This window comes from Labeo rohita, chromosome 13, assembly GCF_022985175.1.
Source record: "Labeo rohita strain BAU-BD-2019 chromosome 13, IGBB_LRoh.1.0, whole genome shotgun sequence".
Taxonomy (NCBI): domain Eukaryota; kingdom Metazoa; phylum Chordata; class Actinopteri; order Cypriniformes; family Cyprinidae; genus Labeo; species Labeo rohita.
This window is the reverse complement of record NC_066881.1, coordinates 27,304,730-27,323,152: the sequence shown is the minus strand read 5'-3', so window position 1 is coordinate 27,323,152 and position 18,423 is coordinate 27,304,730. Positions and strand designations below refer to the sequence as shown.

At 35.0% G+C, this 18,423-nt stretch overlaps 1 protein-coding gene across 3 annotated transcripts in view; it reads right to left on the bottom strand.

Annotated features, from left to right (window-relative positions):
• LOC127175021 (collagen alpha-1(XIX) chain) overlaps nucleotides 1-18,423 on the bottom strand; it is a 184,852-nt gene that overhangs the window by 21,327 nt on the left and 145,102 nt on the right. For all 3 annotated transcript variants that reach the window (XM_051125822.1, XM_051125821.1, XM_051125823.1), the window contains 9 exons: nucleotides 17,662-17,706; nucleotides 16,044-16,094; nucleotides 15,891-15,934; nucleotides 12,290-12,317; nucleotides 8,858-8,911; nucleotides 8,002-8,046; nucleotides 6,183-6,227; nucleotides 6,008-6,070; nucleotides 2,489-2,524 (listed from right to left, as the gene is read on the bottom strand). In XM_051125822.1, coding sequence (XP_050981779.1) covers nucleotides 2,489-2,524; nucleotides 6,008-6,070; nucleotides 6,183-6,227; nucleotides 8,002-8,046; nucleotides 8,858-8,911; nucleotides 12,290-12,317; nucleotides 15,891-15,934; nucleotides 16,044-16,094; nucleotides 17,662-17,706 — 411 coding nt within the window. The remainder of the gene's footprint in view (nucleotides 1-2,488; nucleotides 2,525-6,007; nucleotides 6,071-6,182; nucleotides 6,228-8,001; nucleotides 8,047-8,857; nucleotides 8,912-12,289; nucleotides 12,318-15,890; nucleotides 15,935-16,043; nucleotides 16,095-17,661; nucleotides 17,707-18,423) is intronic.

Sequence of the window (18,423 nt, the reverse complement as noted above, 5' to 3'; positions counted from 1 at the left end):
AGAAATGCAATCTAGCCTGCGTTTCTAAAGCGGGCGGCACTTTGTGAAAGCATCCTCAACCATCTGCTTTCATCCACACCCCCATCAATGTCTAACACTCTCTCTCCTCCTCTCTATTCCCAGGCTCCTGATGAGGAGAGCTTAAAGCCATCACTGTGCCCACTGAATTGTGTTTCCCTCAGCCCCTGCCATAAAAGAGATGGAAAAGTATGAAACGGAGAGGACCGAGAAACTTCCTTCCTGCTAGATGGCACTGTTGCACCACCGAAAGAGACAGACGGCCATCCGTGAACGAAGCAGGGAGGGGGAAAAGAAAATAGAGGAAATCTCAATGAGTGGTCCAACACCCCGCAAACACGCAGTCGTGCCATTTGAGAAGATGGTGACGTGAATGAAAACGAAAATAAGGCCAGTGAACTTCCTCCAGATGATCCGCTCCCATTTGAACCTTGACTCATCCAGAGACAGTGTAAAGGGGGAAAAAGGTGAACCGCTTGTTGAAAAATCACGGTTTAAATCCGCCATCTTGGCTCATGGCTGCTCTGTTCTGCTTGAGCCAATCAAGTTAAACAAATAAGATGCAAACTAATAAAAACTGTTAATTGAAACAATGTTATTTTGCCATCACTGCTATAACATTATAGTTTGTTAATATTTCAAATTCGATTTTTTTATATTAGCGCTTTATTGATTTTGTTTTGCGTTTTTGTCATTTATTATATGTCTGTATCGTTTTTGGCATTTTTTTTGTGTATTTTATTTAGTTTGAGTTATTTTAGTACTTAAAGTAAAACTAAACAAAAATGAGAAATGATGCATTCGCAGATAGCTGAAATAAAATACACTTTTATATACAATTTTCAATTTTTTAAATATTTAATATTTTATTTATTTTAAGTATCACAGCTTTTGTTTTAAATATTGTAGTTAACTGTAATAACTCTGAACTGAAATAAAGCCAAATTAAAATAATATGAGCAAAATAAATACTACAATAAATGTAAAAAGGTTGCCTTAGCAGATAACTGAAACAAAATGAGTACTAAAATGACTAAAAATTAAAAATAAATTATATATTTGTATATTTTTATGATACATTTTTATTAGTTATAGTTTATTTAGTTGTAGTTAACTAGAATAACTCTGAACTGAAATATAGCCGAAATAAAATAATATAAAAGCAAAATAAATTGGATTAAAGATTACAGCAAAATAAAATAGATTAAATGAACTAAAACAAAATAAGGACTAAAATCACTAAAAAAATAAATAAAAAATAAATAAATAATAAAAAAATCTAGCATCTTTTAATGTTTTGAAGTAGATTTTTATATTTTTGCTTTTACTTCAATTTCAAAATTTTAGTAATTTTGTTATGTTAGTTTTTAAAATATTTTATTTCAATTAACATTTATTTTGTTCAAGTATTGTGATTCTTGTTTTAAATGTTTTTGTTATAATTAACTATAATAACTCTGAACTGAAATAAAGCCGAAATAAAATAATATACTGTATAAACAAAATAAATATTAGATTAAATTAACTAAAACTAAATAAGGACTAAAATTACTAAAACTGAAAAAATAAATAAGATAAAGAAAATTTGTATTTATTAATATTTTTAAATATTTTTTATTTGTATATACATTCACAAATATAAATCCTATTAAAATAACAGTGGTAATGCTTGATTTTTACTGTCAGATGTTGCAGTTATGATATTGGCCAGCAGAGGCAAACTGGACCAAGCTAATCAGATAAACCTCAAAATCTTATTTTCTACTCAAAACAGCTGACCGGGGCGTTATCCGGTATGCAAATTGACTTCTGACTCATCCCCGCACCTAATCCTCATCTCTTTCCCGATCACCTCATTAAGATCTGCAGATGCATGCGCCATTTACAGTGTTTGTCTGTCTGTGACGGAGGCGAATATACGCGAGTTGTGTGTTGGCGGCTCTCTGATGTGTCTGCTCGCTGCTGTAAAGTGCAGAAGTGCGATTTGTCACACAGTTCTGCCGCAGATATGCGTTGTGTTGTGACAAGGCATCAGAGAACAGAACATTTTTGTTTGACGTGACAAGGCTTTCGAAACTACAAACCCTGTTTGTAGGGGACATTTAATTAGTGATCACATGCATTATTCATGATTTAATGGCTCATGGGCAGGATTTTATCCACACTAGAGAGCATTAGCAGTGAGTAAGTGGTCTTATTATTGAAAACTTTACAAGACTAATGACTAGTGTTGGGTTTTTATTTGCTTGGGAAAGAAAGAAATCGAGTGAGACAGAGATAAATGTAGACCAGTGCGGATCCGAGTCTAACTGCTATCTACCACTTGCTGGCAAAATATTAGAACACAAGTTATTAGATGCTGCATGTATTAAAGTAAAAGCATTCATTTTCTACTAACGTTATCATCTTAGATGCTCATAGTACAGCTGAAGCAAAAGCTCTTTCATGCATATACTGTACGCACACATACCGTATAGCCTGGAATTCCATCTTTTCCCGGCCGTCCCTGTGGAGGAGATAGAACATTCCCATCAATCTTTACAAAGCAACTTCACATTGATCATAATTCCCATAGAAAAGCAGATGAGCCACAATGAGCACAAGCATTCTGAGATGCTATAAGGAAAAAAAAAAAACTTTCATAATGTTCTTTTAGAAGTTTCACAGAAGTAAAAATGGCACACAAGTTTTCACCTCAAAATACTGAGAGATATAAAGCTGAAGCTGAGAGAAAAATACTTTCAATTTTGTAAAAAATAATGTTGCAATTGTAAGATACAAAGTTGCAAATATGTGAAACAGAATAGAAATGTTTGAGAAACAGACAATTTTGAGAGATAAAGTTATCTATCTATCCATTCATTGGTTATTCTATCCACACATCTATCCATCATCTATTATCGATCCATCCAACCATTCATCCATCCATCATCTGTGAATCATCTTTCTATCTATCCATCCATCCATCATATATCAATCATCTATCATCCATCTATCCATCTCTCTATCATCTATCATCCAAACACCATCCATCCATCATCTATCCATCCACCCATCGTTCATTCTATCCATCCATCATCTATCCATCCACCCATCATTCATTATATCCACCCATCTACCATCCATCATCTATGAATCCATCTTTCTATCTATCCATCCATCCATCCATCCATCCATCCATCATATATCATCATCCAACAACCATCTATCCATCCATCCATCCTTCTCTCTATCCATCATCCAAACATCATCTATCCATCCACCCATCGTTCATTCTATCCATCCATCATCTATGAATCCATCTTTCTATCCATCCATCCATCCATCCATCCATCTATCATATCAATCATCTATCATCCAACCACCATCCATCCATCCACTGTTCGTTCTATCGATTCATCATCTATGAATCCATCCATCAATCCATCATATATCAATAATCTATTATACATCCATCCATCAATACATCCATCTCGCTATCATCTATCATCCAGCCATCTATCCATCCTTCTCTCTATCCATCATCCAAACATCATCTATCCATCCATCATTCATTCTATCCACCATCTATTATCTATCCATCTATCGTTCCTCTATCCATCCATCCATCATCTATAAATCAGTCTTTCTATTCATTTATCCATCCATCATATCAACCATCTATCATCCATCCCTCCATCCATCTCTATCTATCATCCAACCACCATCCATTTATTTATTCATCCATCCATCCTTCCATCCATCCATCTATTATTGATCTATCCATCCACTGTTCATTCTATCTATCCATCCATCCATCATCTATGAATTCATCTTTCAATCTGCCCATCCATCCATCCATTATCAATCTATCCATCCATTATTTGTTCCATCCATCATCTATGAATTCATCTTTCAATCTATCATCCATCCATCCGTCATCTATCATATCAATCATCTATCATCCATCCATCATTCTCTCTCTCTCCAACCATTTATCAATCCATCCATCATATATATAATCATCTATCCATCCCTCTCTCTATACATCTATCATCCAACCAACATCTATCTATCCATCTATCATATATCAATCATTCATCTATTCATCCATCCATCCTTCATTCTATCCAACCATCATCTATTACCAATCTATTCATCCATCCATTATTCAATTTATCATTTCATCTATCATCTGTCTAGCCATCTATCATTCAAATATCATCTATCCTCTATCATATATCAATAATCCATTTATCGTTCATTCTATCCATCCATCGTTTGTTCTATCCATCACTCCATCATCTGTCTATCCATCCATCCATCCATCCTCTATCATGTCAATCATCCTTCCATTGTTTGTTCTACCCATCCATCATCTATCAGTCCATATTTCTATCGATTCAAGTCAACCATCTAACATCCATCATCTATACATCATATCTATCATCTAACATCTATCTTTCATCCTCTCTATACATCTATCATCCAACCAACATCTATCTATCCATCTATAACATATCAATCATCCATCCATCGTTCATTCTATCCATCCATCCATCATCTATTACCGATCTATTCATCCATCCATTATTCAATTTGTCCCTCCATCCACAATCTGTCTATCCATCTATCATCCAAACATCATCTATCCTCTATCATATATCAATCATTCATTTATCGTTCTATCCATCCATCATATATCTACCATCTATCCATCCATCCATCCATCTATCTATCTATCTATCTATCTATCTATCTATCTATCTATCTATCTATCTATCTATCTATCTATCTATCTATCTATCTATCTATCTATCGCTTGTTGTATTGACTCATCAACTGCAATGAAATGAATGGATTTTTAAGTGTGTCTAAAATATCCACACACTTCTTGGTGCTACTATGCATCACATTACAAAAGTAAAAAAGTTGCAAATATAATATTAACTTTGATGTAGTGTAGTTCGTACTTGTAGTTAGTTTACCGCATTGTGTTCAACTAAGGTTAAGCGTGAACAATTAGGACTCAAGCTACATAAACTAGGAATAAATCACAAAATATCACCTGGAAGAAACAGGAATTCCTCAGGGGAATTCTGAGTATTCATCGGAGGTGCTAAAGGCATTACTGCTGTGCGAATAACGAAGCAATTATATGAGAGCTGTACAGCTACTGTACTCCTTCACTGAGACAGCCAATCAAACGTTTACCCCAGTGATTGCACTCATTACCACAGCACAAATCAGCTGGGTTTAGCACCACAGTACAGAGAAGAATACGAGGAGATTACTCTGTGCTATCAAGTGAGATATTACAGGCGAAAACAGTTGTTGTGGTTTGTAGAGAACAATCTGACACAGAGCTCTGCTGTCTAGTGTCAATCAGTAATTCAGCCAACCTAAACCTGTATGTTTCCAGTTGTGTAGCATATCTCTGATGCTTGTTTACAGTGATTTTTTTTTAGCTTTCTAGGATCTCTAATTAGAAACGGCACAGGCTCGGAATCAAACTCAGAAATCAAGAATGAAGGAAAAAAGAAAAACCAACAGAATGTTTGTCAGAACTCTGAAACCACAGAGACCCCAAACTGTGAATCAATCAGCAGACTAATCAGTTAATTAAATCGGGTCTGCAATTCAAGGATGGATCAAACAATGGATCAATCTGTTATAAGATCACAGAGTTTAGAACAGAGGACAGAAACTAATGAGAGCTAAATGTTATCATAGAGGGTGTGGATCACAGCCAGGTGGAGCAAAATTGGCAGATTACAGGTAGATCCAAGAACCCTGGGGCCACAAAGGGGTTAAAATTAAAAATCGTTAGTTATGTGGTTACATAACTATTACATTTACATTGACAACCTCAGTTTTTAGGTATACCTCACAAGAAGATTCTGATATTTGAGGGTCCTATCATAAAGATGTCTGAAAACCCCTGCTGTAGATTAAATGCAGGTGCAGATTGCAGGTGTAATGATACATGTGGAATGATACAATTGCTTACAGGGGATCCAGGCGGCCCTTCAGGTCCAGGGAAGCCAGTCTCTCCCACAGGGCCTCGTTCTCCCTGTGTGGAAAGACAAAGAAGGAAAATGGGACATCATCAGTCTCGCATCATCCTGTTGCCAAAACCTGCCATATGATTGACAGCTGCTAACAAGCAACAAAGCAAATCTCACCGGCTCTCCAGGGATCCCTGGCTCACCACGTGGACCAGGCTTTCCCTATCAGTTACAGGAACGAGAAGGAGAAAGAGTTAGACCACAAACCTCGTGTCCATCTAAAGCATTTGTAGGCTGGGAACATGGTTAAAACATCCACTGCTTTTATCTAAAAATTCATGTGATATGATTTAGTGAACCAGGTTTGAGGTCCACTAAAACATCACAGCTTCAATAAGAAAATCTCATATGAACTGCTGCATTAAATATGTTTATCGAACACAAGATATCAGTTATTCTGCAGTCCAGTATTGTACATGTCAGACACAGAAAGTATATCTTCTAGGTTATAAGGGTTGCACCAATACAAATAAGATGATAAAATAAAATAAAATATAAAATAAAATACTAGAAAATACTAGAAAATAAATAATCATTGGAAAAGAAAATTTAAAAACACTAAAAAATACACAAAACACTAGAAAATAAATGCCTATAACATAGTAAATAAAGAATAAAGCACTATAAAATATATAAAAAAGTCCAGTATTCAACATGAATAATGAAATAAAATAAAATATAAAATAAAAAAAAAACTGGAAAAAATTTTAAAACACTGAAAAAATACACAAAACACTAGAAAATAAATTACTATAAAATAGTACATAAAGAATAAAGTGTTATACAACATTAAATAAATAACACAAATAAATAAAAAAGAAAAAAAGTCCAGATTTGTATGTCAAAGAAAGTAGTACATCTTTTATATAGCTTGTAAGTTTGCACCAACACAAAAAAAAAAAATAAAATTAAATAAAAAAAATTAAATAAAAAGCTAGAAAATAAAATTTAAAAACACTGAAAAACACACAAAACACTAGAAAATACTACTACTATACTACTATAAAATAGTAAATAAAGAATAAATTATAGAAATAAAAAAGAACAGTGTTGTACATGTCAGAAACAAAGGTACATTCCTAAAAAGTCCAGATTTGTATGTCAAAGAAAGTAGTACATCTTTTATATAGCTTGTAAGGTTGCACCAAAACAAATAGGCTGCTAAAAATAAAATTAAATAAAATAAATAAAATAAAATATTAAAAAAAGAACAAAATATTAAATAATAATATTATTATATAGTAAATAAATAATACAAATAAATTTAAAAAAGAAAAAAAAAGTCCAGTATTATACATGTCAAAGACAGAAGTACATCTTCTAGCTTATAAGGTTGCATCAATACAAGCTGCTAAAAATAAAATAAAATAAAATAAAAGAATAAAAGAAAATAAAAGAAAAAGAAAAAATAAATAATTTAAATGCTACAAGTGAATTCTGACATCAAAAAATGGTACTGTATAAAGCGATATTTTGAGATTTGCTAAAGTTGCTAGTGCTATTAAATTACCAGTATTTTTAGGAATCAAATGTAGATGATGGCAAAGGTAAACCAAACAAAACTATGGAAAACAAGCAAAAGCAACACTCAATACTGGCCACCGTGTTAGATATTAATTTTACAATAAAAAAATTACCACCTGTAGCTACATTTAAAGTTATTTTATTTATTTAGCTAATCTTACAGCACATTTTCATTGACAAAAACTTGTTTGAGATCAAACCATAATTGACACACTCCCAATAGAAAATCCTTATTCTATCAGAATGATGGTACTTCATAAATTAATTTAACAAAACACTGTTATCATTAATATTGTGAAAAATTGTGACTACAGTGAAGGCTGATGGGGCACTGCTTATTTCCTGAATAATAAATAGTTTCATGTATAGTACAGTGATTTAAAAGCAGGAAAATAACAACAGAACAACTTACAGTAGGACCAAGAACACCAGGTGGACCAGGTAGACCAGGATCACCCTTAAAACACACAAACACACACATGTAAGACGACGAATCTACCGCAAAACCGCCTGAGAACATGTCAGAAAAACACAGTGATTGCTTTTCTTTCTGTTCTCAAAACCAACTGTGCTTGACAAGTCCTCCAAAATCATTTTCCGAGTATCTCTGTGTGTGCGTGTAGTGTGAGCTTCTCTCTTTCCTCCATATGCGCTCTGCTGGCTTTAGGAATTAATGAGCTGCTTTTAAGTTTTGGGGCACAGCATGCAAATAAACAGCTTGAGATCAGGCAGCCTCGTGGCTGTTGTGGAGTCGGCGAGCGCGCAAAATGCTGCGACTACATCTTGACAAGTCCTTTCTGGGAAGAGTGGGCGAGTTTGATGCCGCTCAAAGGAGGAAGCTGCTCTGGCAGACAGACGAAAGAGAGTCTCCATGCACCAGCACTCTGATACGTGCAGGAGGAAACGGTCGGGAGGGGGGTTTGGACCATTCTGTGGGCTTGATTTAATGAAGCCTATTATTTCTACCCTCACTAGTATTCTCGTATTCATGGTCTTTCTCTTGAATTCTCGAGGGCTTTTACTAAGCGCTGTGGTGAAATTAGAATACTAACAATGCTTGAATCAATTATGAATGTCTATGCACCATCCTCCATCTCTTTGTCTGTCAAACACACACACCTCGCACAAACCAAAACTGCAATGTCATGTCAAATCGTGAAGGTACAGAGTGGAACGGCTGGTTGAGCTGTTGAAAGCTGTGTGTAATCTGGGACACTCAGACAGGGTGAGAGAGCGTCCAGTGACACGATTCATTCAAACGCGCTTACCTTAGCACCTGGCAGCCCCTCTAGACCTGGTAATCCCATCAGCCCCGGCTCACCCTGGAATAAAAGAAACACATTCCAGCTCAGCACGGACAACGTCATGCGTGAAAGTCTGTGTGTGTCTGTCAGGAGTTAGGAAGTGATTTCACTAATTTTTTCAGGAAAACTAATAACCATTTTTTCTGTATTGCAAATTGAAGAATTTTGGACTCAAAGTCACTACTGGAAGTTAAATTGTTTAGAGAGAAATGCACAAATCTTAATTCTGAGTAAACAAAGTCTTGAATTTTAAACTGTCAAATTTGCCTCAATTTCAAAACAAACAAACAAGTATTTAAACACACACACGTATATATATACACACATATACATACATATATATATATATATATATATATATATATATATATATATATATATATATATATATTTAAAGAATTCTCTTATGCTCATTTACTTGATCAAAAATACAAAAAAAAAAAACAGCAAAAAAAACTGTGAAATATTATTACAGTTTAAAATAATGGTTTTCTATTTTAAAATATAATTTATTCCTGTTATACAAAGCTGAATTTTCATCAGCCATTACTTCAGTCTTTAGTGTCACATGATCCTTCAGAAATCATTCTAATATACTGATTTATTACTTTTATTATCAATGTTGGAAACAGTTATGCTGCTTAATATTTGTATGGAACGTGCAATTCTGTTTTCAAGATTCTTTGATGAATAAAATGCTACAAAGAACAGCATCTTTTGTAACAATATAAGTCGTTGCTATCGCTTTTCTATCAATTTAACACATTCTTGGTGAACGTACTCATTTATTTAAAAAAAAAAAAAAGAAAAAGAATAAAAATTTACCAACCACAAACTTTTAAATGGTAGTTTATATTGTTACAAAACATTTCTATTTGAAATAAATGTTGTTCTTTTTACATTTTTATTTATTAAAGAATTTTGAAAAAAAAAAACAAACATAAAATAACCAAAAAATATTAATAATTAGTATATTATAACTGTTTTCAACACTGATAATAAATCAGCATATTAGAGCGATTTCTAAAGAATCATGTGACACTGAAAACTGGAGTAATGATGCTGAAAATTCAGCTTTGCATCATAGGAATAAATTACAATTTAAAATATATGTACATAGAAAACAGTTATTTTACATTGAAATTATATTTCCCAATATTACTGTTTTTTCTGGATTTTTGATCAAATAAATGCAGCCTTGATGAGCATAAGAGAATTCTTTAAATACAAGAAAAGTAAAAGGAAATAAAAATACAATTAAATTAAATTGAAAAATAAAAGAAAATAAAAATAAAAAATTGCAAATGGAAATAAATGAATAAATATAAAAATAAAACTTTATCTGCGCACAGTTGTTTTTTTGTGGTGGAAAGTTTGGGATAAATTAATACTTAATATTATACAACAACAGGTTTTCTAATATTTGTGACCGAGGACCACAAAACCAGTCATAAGGGTCAATTTTTCGAAACTGAGATTTATACATCATCTGAAAGCTGTATTGTAAAATATTACAATGGCAACACTTTACAATAAGGTGTCATTTGTTAACATTAGTTTGTATTATATAACACGAACAAACAATGAACAATACATTTATTACACTATTTATTAATCTTTGGTAATGTTTGTTAATAAAAACAGTTAATCATTGTTTATTCAGGTTAATTCACAATGCATTAACTAATGTTAACAAACACAACTTGTGATTTTAACAATGCATTACTAAATGCTGAAGATTAATAAATACTGTAGAAATATTAATTCTTAGTTCATGTTAACTATTGCAGTTAAAGTGAAAGTAAAAGTGAAAAAGTGAAAGTTAACTAATGTTAACTGTGTTAAAAAGTGTTACTATTACAATTAAAAAGAAATATTTTCTATTTCAATACATTTTAATATGTAATTTTTTCGTATGACGACAAATCTGAATTTTCAGCAGCCATTACATTGTGTTGCATGATCCAGGATTTTCACACAAATATTGAAATGGTTTATTTTCACTTTTCATTTATATTAAAATAGTTTCAAAATGTAACATTTATATTTTTTTTTTTTATGATGGATTAGCTGGATATTCCTGCTCTGGGACAAAAGTAAAACAATCAAATCTATGCATAAAGATATTTGAAAAGTAGTAAAACTAAATGATGAAAGCATGGTAAAAAGTTTCCAAATCAAATTCAATGTTACCTTCATATACATTTTTAATAAAAAATAAAAGAATTAAACATATATATAATAAAAAACAAACCCCGGGGCCATAAAAGTGCCAAAAGTTGAAGAATACTCTCAAAAGATGATATTACAGCAACCGTTTGGAGCAGAAAAAAAATCTTTAGAAAGCTGTGATTTTTCTGTTTCCTTCAGAGGAAACTCAAAATGTATTTCCAGGTCAAAGCGACTTATGGAGCAGATCACAACGGTGTAGCTGGTTGTGTAATGTATTTTAGCAGCTCAACCGAACGCCATTTTTCCAGCATGTCACTGATTATTTCAATTAAAACCCGCATATTTATCTTCATCCTGACAAGTGCGTCGAGTTAACTCTAATTCTGTCGCATTACCATCCTGACAAAGCATTTACTTTCCTCCTTCCATTTTCATTTAGCCTGCTGTGTTAATAAATCACACATACTTCGCCGCAAACAGAGCAGCTCGTAATTCACCCCAAGTGATTGGCCGTTTCCCCGCACCAAACCCGTCCGCGGAGCGCTGAAAAATCTGCATACAAGCATCGTATATTATGTTCGTCTCACGGCTCAGTCGCTATTGACGGACAGCAGCGGGCGCCGCGTTAACGGGCCTCGCCACCGAGACGGATTGCGGCAGTAATTGTCGCACGTGTAGATTGCCATGTATAACAGAGCGCAGACCTACATGGGACCAGAAAGAGAATCGACTGGAGACAGATGGGGGCAATTCTAGCGTGGTGCCGGAGACTGCTGGGACCATTTATTCAAATGTCAAATTAGCATGTCGCTGAAAAATCGTTTTGCAAAAAAAGAAACAATAAAAAATATCAAAATTGCACCCGTGAGAACGGGAAGTGCCAGCTTTTTGGCTGCTGGAGCTGCATTGTTGCTATTGTAGAGATCTGTCGCCGTCGCGCATGTGCTTTCGTGCATGTGCCGCGCTCACAACATCTCCCGCAGGCGGAGAAATATGCGGCGACAATTTGATTTAGGCGCCGTTCCTGATCACTCCTTTTGTTGTTGAGAATGCTGTGTGACTAAACTGTCGTGCTCGGCTGCTCTCGGGCTACTTCTGAGCCAGGAGCTGTGATTAATGGAGACTAGCCAGAAAGCAAGTGCTGGCCAGACCTGTTTCTCTCAATCCAGAGGCATAGAAGGGCAGAGGACCATTCAATACAAATCACAGCAACACAACACTCACCATCCTGCCTTCATCTCCTTTGGGCCCCTGGAAAAGCAAAGCACAGAATTAGCTTGTGAAACTGACCTTATTTGACCTTACTCTTATGTGTGCTATCAATTAATCTGATCTGTCTAATTAGCTGGATGACATCTGCTTAGACTTGCTGTCAAACAGTAACACAATCAAGTGAGTGTCAAACAAAGAGCCACGAGGGAATTATGCTGACAGGATTCTGTTCTAAAGCCTAGTGAGCTGTCGATCTAACAGGGTAGAGCACAATTCAGAATTTAGGAATCAGATCTTTTGCATTTCATGAGTGTGAATTTGAATTGAACTGGCAACGTTTTCAAGGGAGTTTAACTGGTATGACAGGAAGTAGAATTTACTGGGTTGTAATTTAAAGAAACTGAAGTCACACAAGAAATGTTAGGAAGTTTGTGACAAGTAATTACACTATGACTGACTAAATACATAGAATACATTAATAATTCATATGTAGAAACTAATTAGAAACATTAACTCAGTTCAGTAAACAAGTTCTTCAGCCAACTCAGGAGATATCCATTTTGCCAATTTTGTTCAAAATGTTCATAAATATTTACAAAAAAAAAAACAGAAGATCAAAGTTGGCCCACCAAAGCTCCAAAAGTAGAAAAATATTTATGTTCTCACCACAGGTGACATTTCAAGCCTAAAAGCTTTTCATAAAACTTTTAGCCTCAAAATGTCACCTGTGGTGAGAACACAAATAAATATCTTTGTACTTTTGGAGCTGTATTGTGCCAACTTTGATCTTTTTTGCAACTTTTTGTGGTTGAGCACCTGCATTTTAAGTGTAGCTTTAAGGAAATATGTACAACTTAAAAAAACTGATTACTGATATTATTTTTTTATAAAACGCCTAGTTCCGGTACTTGATACTTTTTGGTTGAGTCACGTTCGAAGCTGTAAAGTACTCTACAAACATACACCTTTGTTTATGTCTGTAAGTTACTCAGCAACCACTTTGTTGCAACCACAACCATTTCTGAGGAACTACATTGTTTGTTGGAAGAATAATGTTTTTATTAATATCATTACAAATTATTTGCTCTGTTTTATTTTGTGAAACCTTACTATGTATATGAAATAACTGTTTTATAAAAGCAATAAGCCCCATGAAGCTGAGGTTTACGGTGAATTTATAACAGCTAAGGGGCATTGTTAGGCATGACTGTAACTATTTTAGTTTGGTTACGCATTTCATTATGGGTTCAAGCGCGTAGCTTGAATGTAATTGTTAGAATGGCCAAGGATCAGCAATCTCCACATAAAACTGATCGTGCAGACCAAACTGTAAGTTGTAGAGGCCTGAAACTTGGAGCGATGGTAGTACTCATGCGTCTACAATGTCACCTAGGCTCGCCCCAATCGGCCTGACAAAAACGCATGCCTCGGGTATTTTGCATTTTTTGAAAAACCTACTTTTGTAAACTAGTCCTAGGTTTTTCTCCCGACCGGAACCGAACCAGTGTGGGAAGATTCTCTGGCTATAAGGGCTACAAGGATATTTGCATATCTCAAAAAACATGGCCGCGGTACGCCGATGAACTTTGAGCACCTATTTGACAAGCTTAACAGAGGTCGATCGGAACGAAACTCTGTGAGCCTTTAGACTCACAGCCCTAAAGGTCTGTGAGAAATTTGAAAGTTATTGCATTTTTCAAGGGCGTAAACGATTGCATATTACACAGTTTTTCACCCATACTCATGGTATCACATGATTGACCTCCTCATTCCTCAACTTTGCCTTTATAAACACTGCTGTCAATCAAACTGTTTGTTTAATGATTGAGAACATGTTAAAAACCTACTTTTGTGAACTAGTCCTGGGTTTTTCGCTCAATCTGGAAAAAAACACTGCAGTGAAATTCTCTGGACTATCTAGGTCAGTAATTATTGATGTTGAAATTTACTCTTTGGGAAGCTATAACGGGGTTGTTTAGAAAAGGGACCTGTCCAAAAATGCCCAAAAGCCCATAAAGCCTAAACGAAAACTCAAAACTTCACAAAACATTGTGAGTGACAGGTATATATGCCAAGTTTTAGGCCAATTGGACTACAGCTGACACTATAAGTCAGAAACGTTAAAAAAACATCATATTTCTATGGTAAATTACCTGCCAAAAAGGCTTTTAAATCATTAATTTAGGTGGTTATAAGCTCACTAAATAATATGTACTGAATAATATGTGCTTGAATGCCCTAAAGTGCTTAAAACCCTGTAATTGCTGCTTGCAGCTATATTTTTGATTTTCTTTGTTGAAAAGGTGGTGCAGGTTAACAAATTTAATTCAAATTACAATATGAATTACAATTCTGAATTCCCATTTGCTGCCTCAATTATTTAAACGCAGTACCTCAGGTTAAATTCATCAAATGAAATAGATTTTTAAGGCATCCTTAACTAAATTCTAAGTGGTGCACGACTATCTATCTAACGATTAAGCCATTATGTGCGCTGTGCATGAGTCACTGTTTATGCCTATGTAGAGTTTAAATCACTTGTGAGGTTCAATAACGCTTAGAATGCTGCCTTTGTAGATTGTAGATAGTGATAAAGCATGCTAGGTTCTGGAACACAGCCTAAACAGAGCTGCATTAGACATAAAACAAAAACACTAAAGTGAATTGAGGCAAATTGAACCACTTTTTTGAGATGACAGCCAAGAGTGCCTTCAATTTACCTTATTTCGCCCAATAAAACAAGATTGAATATTACATTAAAAAGCTAATTTTACTCTTTAGCACACCAGTGAGCTAATACATCACGACTCTGCATGCTGACACAACCCTGTCACATCACACGTTCTCACAATCACAAGCCTTTTGATTGTTCAGATCAAGTTCAATCGAAGTTTAAGTGTGCTTTGTCTAAGTGTGGTCTCCTCCAGCTGTGGCACGTCAACAGGAGGTGTCACGTCCCACTCAGAACGGGTTCAGCTGAGGATAAACCGAAACAAAGCACCCTGAGGGACTTGTAAGCAGCTCCTTGAGTCTATCGCAGTGAGGAGGGAGATTGGAGAGTGTCCTCTTTCAGACCTGCTGATAAGGGTTTAGCATTTTTCAGAGTTCTGGGCGGTCTGGTAAAGATGGCCCAGAAGGGAATACACTCTTGTTCTTCATGGAGAGGAAGGACACATTACATAGAGACTAGATAAGTGTGCGTGTCGCTACGTTGATAAGCTAATCGGATGATTCCGCTAAGGCAAAAAAAGCTCTTTTATATGTGTTCCTTTCTTTTTTTGTCCTGTTAAAGCACTGCATTTCAATTACCTCTTCTTTACAAGCAGCTACTTTGTTGACTATGTGTGTCGGGTTTGTTTTGCCTCTCTCCCTTTGGGCTACTGTCATTGTCTGAGTTTCAGATTCGAGTCTGTGTGGCCGTGATCCGTCCTTCAATTCGTGCTGTATAAAACTCTTAAAATCAGCCGATAAACCGAAAACAGATTCCCAAATCAATATAGCTTCTTTGTGTATTGACATTTAAACTTCATTAAAAGTGCAACAACTGTGGGTTACGTTCAAAGAAATATTTCTTTTATGTTGGAGATCATTTAAAAAAATACAATACATACCGGGGGGCCCTGGTGGTCCGGGTTGACCCGTGTTAGCCGCTCCATTCTGTAAATCATGAAAACGATACTACAGTTTGAAATATGAACAATATAAATCCATACAACTACATAATAAAATACTGTGAGTGTGTTTTAGTATCAGGTGAAAGTTTTACCTGAAGCTTATAGAGACTGCTCATCCCATTTCCCTCTGCATATGGGACACCCTGAAAAGAACAAGTTCAGGTTTGTTAAATGTTGATAGGTGGTTGCTTATTGGTCAAAATAACCTAGTAAAAAATCAATATGATTTTCCAGGCATGTCATAGGCTTCTCCCTCAAACATAAGTTAATGAGACAGGCTACAAAATTGTAAGGGAAACAAACTAAATACTAAAATTGCCATTTCGTTTGTATTTCTTGGATCACTGAATTGGTTATGAAATTATGCCTGTCAATTTAATGTGTTCGAGCATTGCATACTGTACACGTTTTAATTTTTCATTTCATTATGCCTGTTTGAAATGAGTTGGAGTGTTGAAGAAAATAGAATTTGCAGATTTCACGTTTACTGAAGCGACAGACACATGGTTATGCGGGCTACTGAACCTGTATTGGTCCCTCATTTAACTCTTGTAAAGCCTGACATTTGAAATACAAATGTCAGAAAAAACTAATTTTCTTTTTTAAAAAGAATGTGTGACCCTGAACCACAAAACCAGTTATAAGGGTCAGTTTTTTGAAATTGAGATTTATACATTATCTGAATAAATAAGCTTTCCATTGATGTAAGGGTGCAAAGCAAAAAATCAAAATACTGAGAAAATCGTCTTAAAAGTTGTCCAAATGAAGTTCTTAGCAATGCATATTTCTAATCAAAAAATAAAGTTTTGATATATTTACGGTAGGAAATTTACAAAATATCTTCATGGGACAAATATCTTTACTAAATATCCTAATAAATTTTTGCCATAAAAGAAAAATCGATAATTTTGGCTTTTGCTACATATACCTGTGCTACTTATAACTGGTTTTGTGGTCCAAGCTTTTTTAAAAAGGTTTCTTTTTAAGGTTTCTGCTGTGCCATATTGTTCGTCAAATGTTATTCCAACGCTTACTTGATAAAAATAGCAAAGATTTCAACATATACCACAAGCTGAAGGAGGACATTTTTAGAATTGTACTAAAAAGACTTTTACTTACTAGTGTGTGTATACAACCACCCTATAATGACGAAAATCCACCCAGTGGTATTTTTCTTTATAAGTGGTATTTAATCTTTATAAGTAACATCCCCTTTTTCAAATCAAGCCATTTTTGAAGGAAATGCGCCCGGCGATCTACATTAATGTGTCTATGTTCACGCAAATCATTCGTGATCCAGCTTTACCTACAGCAAATAATGTGCTAGTTAGCAAGTTTCACGGCTTAATGTGGCTAAAGTTAACAATACTGCTCGTCACTCCACAGAAGAGAGGGACGGGGCGAGCAGAGCTCATTAGCATTTAAAGGCAAATGCAAAAAAATGACTTGCTCTGAAAAAAGGGCTCATTTTAACAAGGTAAAAAGGGTGTTATTTGCACTACCACTGAGAAATTAACCGAAATATGTTATAGACTTCTCATTAAAACTCCAACCATGTGATGCTAGATTGAGGCAGAGCTATCTGTTTGGCAACCAATGACAGACAGTTGGAAGAGTTATGGAAACCTGTTGGAAAGCATTAATTATTTTTGCAATTACGTTTGCAATTCCTAGTGGCATAGAAAATGCACACTTCAATTCAGAACTTACAGGAGGTCCAGGAGGTCCGGGTCTACCTTGCGGTCCTTCGCTGCCCTGGAACAAAAAGGCATTTCTTTTCTTTACATGCTTAACACAAACTGCCTCTCCAAACAAAGTATGTGATTGCATTGAGGGTGAGGGCCAACGCCACACTGCAGTGTTAGCAAATGGTGTGAATAATAACAGGTTTCAAATAGAGCATTCGGAAGTTTTGAGGAAAGACTCTGTGCCCCTTGGCTCTATTGGGTTGGCTCTCAGTGGAGCCAACCAACTGATGAAAACCGATGAAAAATGCCTCTATTGCCTTTCTAGTGCATATCTGGACACTGCAGGGCACACCACCAGCTCGTCGAACACATCGAGCGGCATATTCACTATCTCCCGCTAACCGTTTGTGAGAGTACTGCCCTAGCCATTTATCAGGCAGTGTGTGTGACTCATACAGATGCAGATGGGTCAAAGAATTATAGTGTCTGGAAAAGATGAAAAGATGTGCCTTACATTTTGTTTTTATCCCACTCTCAAATTCAGTTGAATATAACTGTAGAATATTTAAACATAACATTTAAGATTATAAACATTAATAAACTATTTTTGTTTGGTCTTTTAAATAAATCTAAAAATAAAAAAACTATATATGTACTTAGACTCATGTTGTCCTAAACCTGTAAAACTTTAAGTCAAACACAAAATGATTCATTTTCAATTCGCACTGTATTTCAGGTCTTCTGAGATCACATGAACATTTTCTGATAGAAATGGTAGAAATTT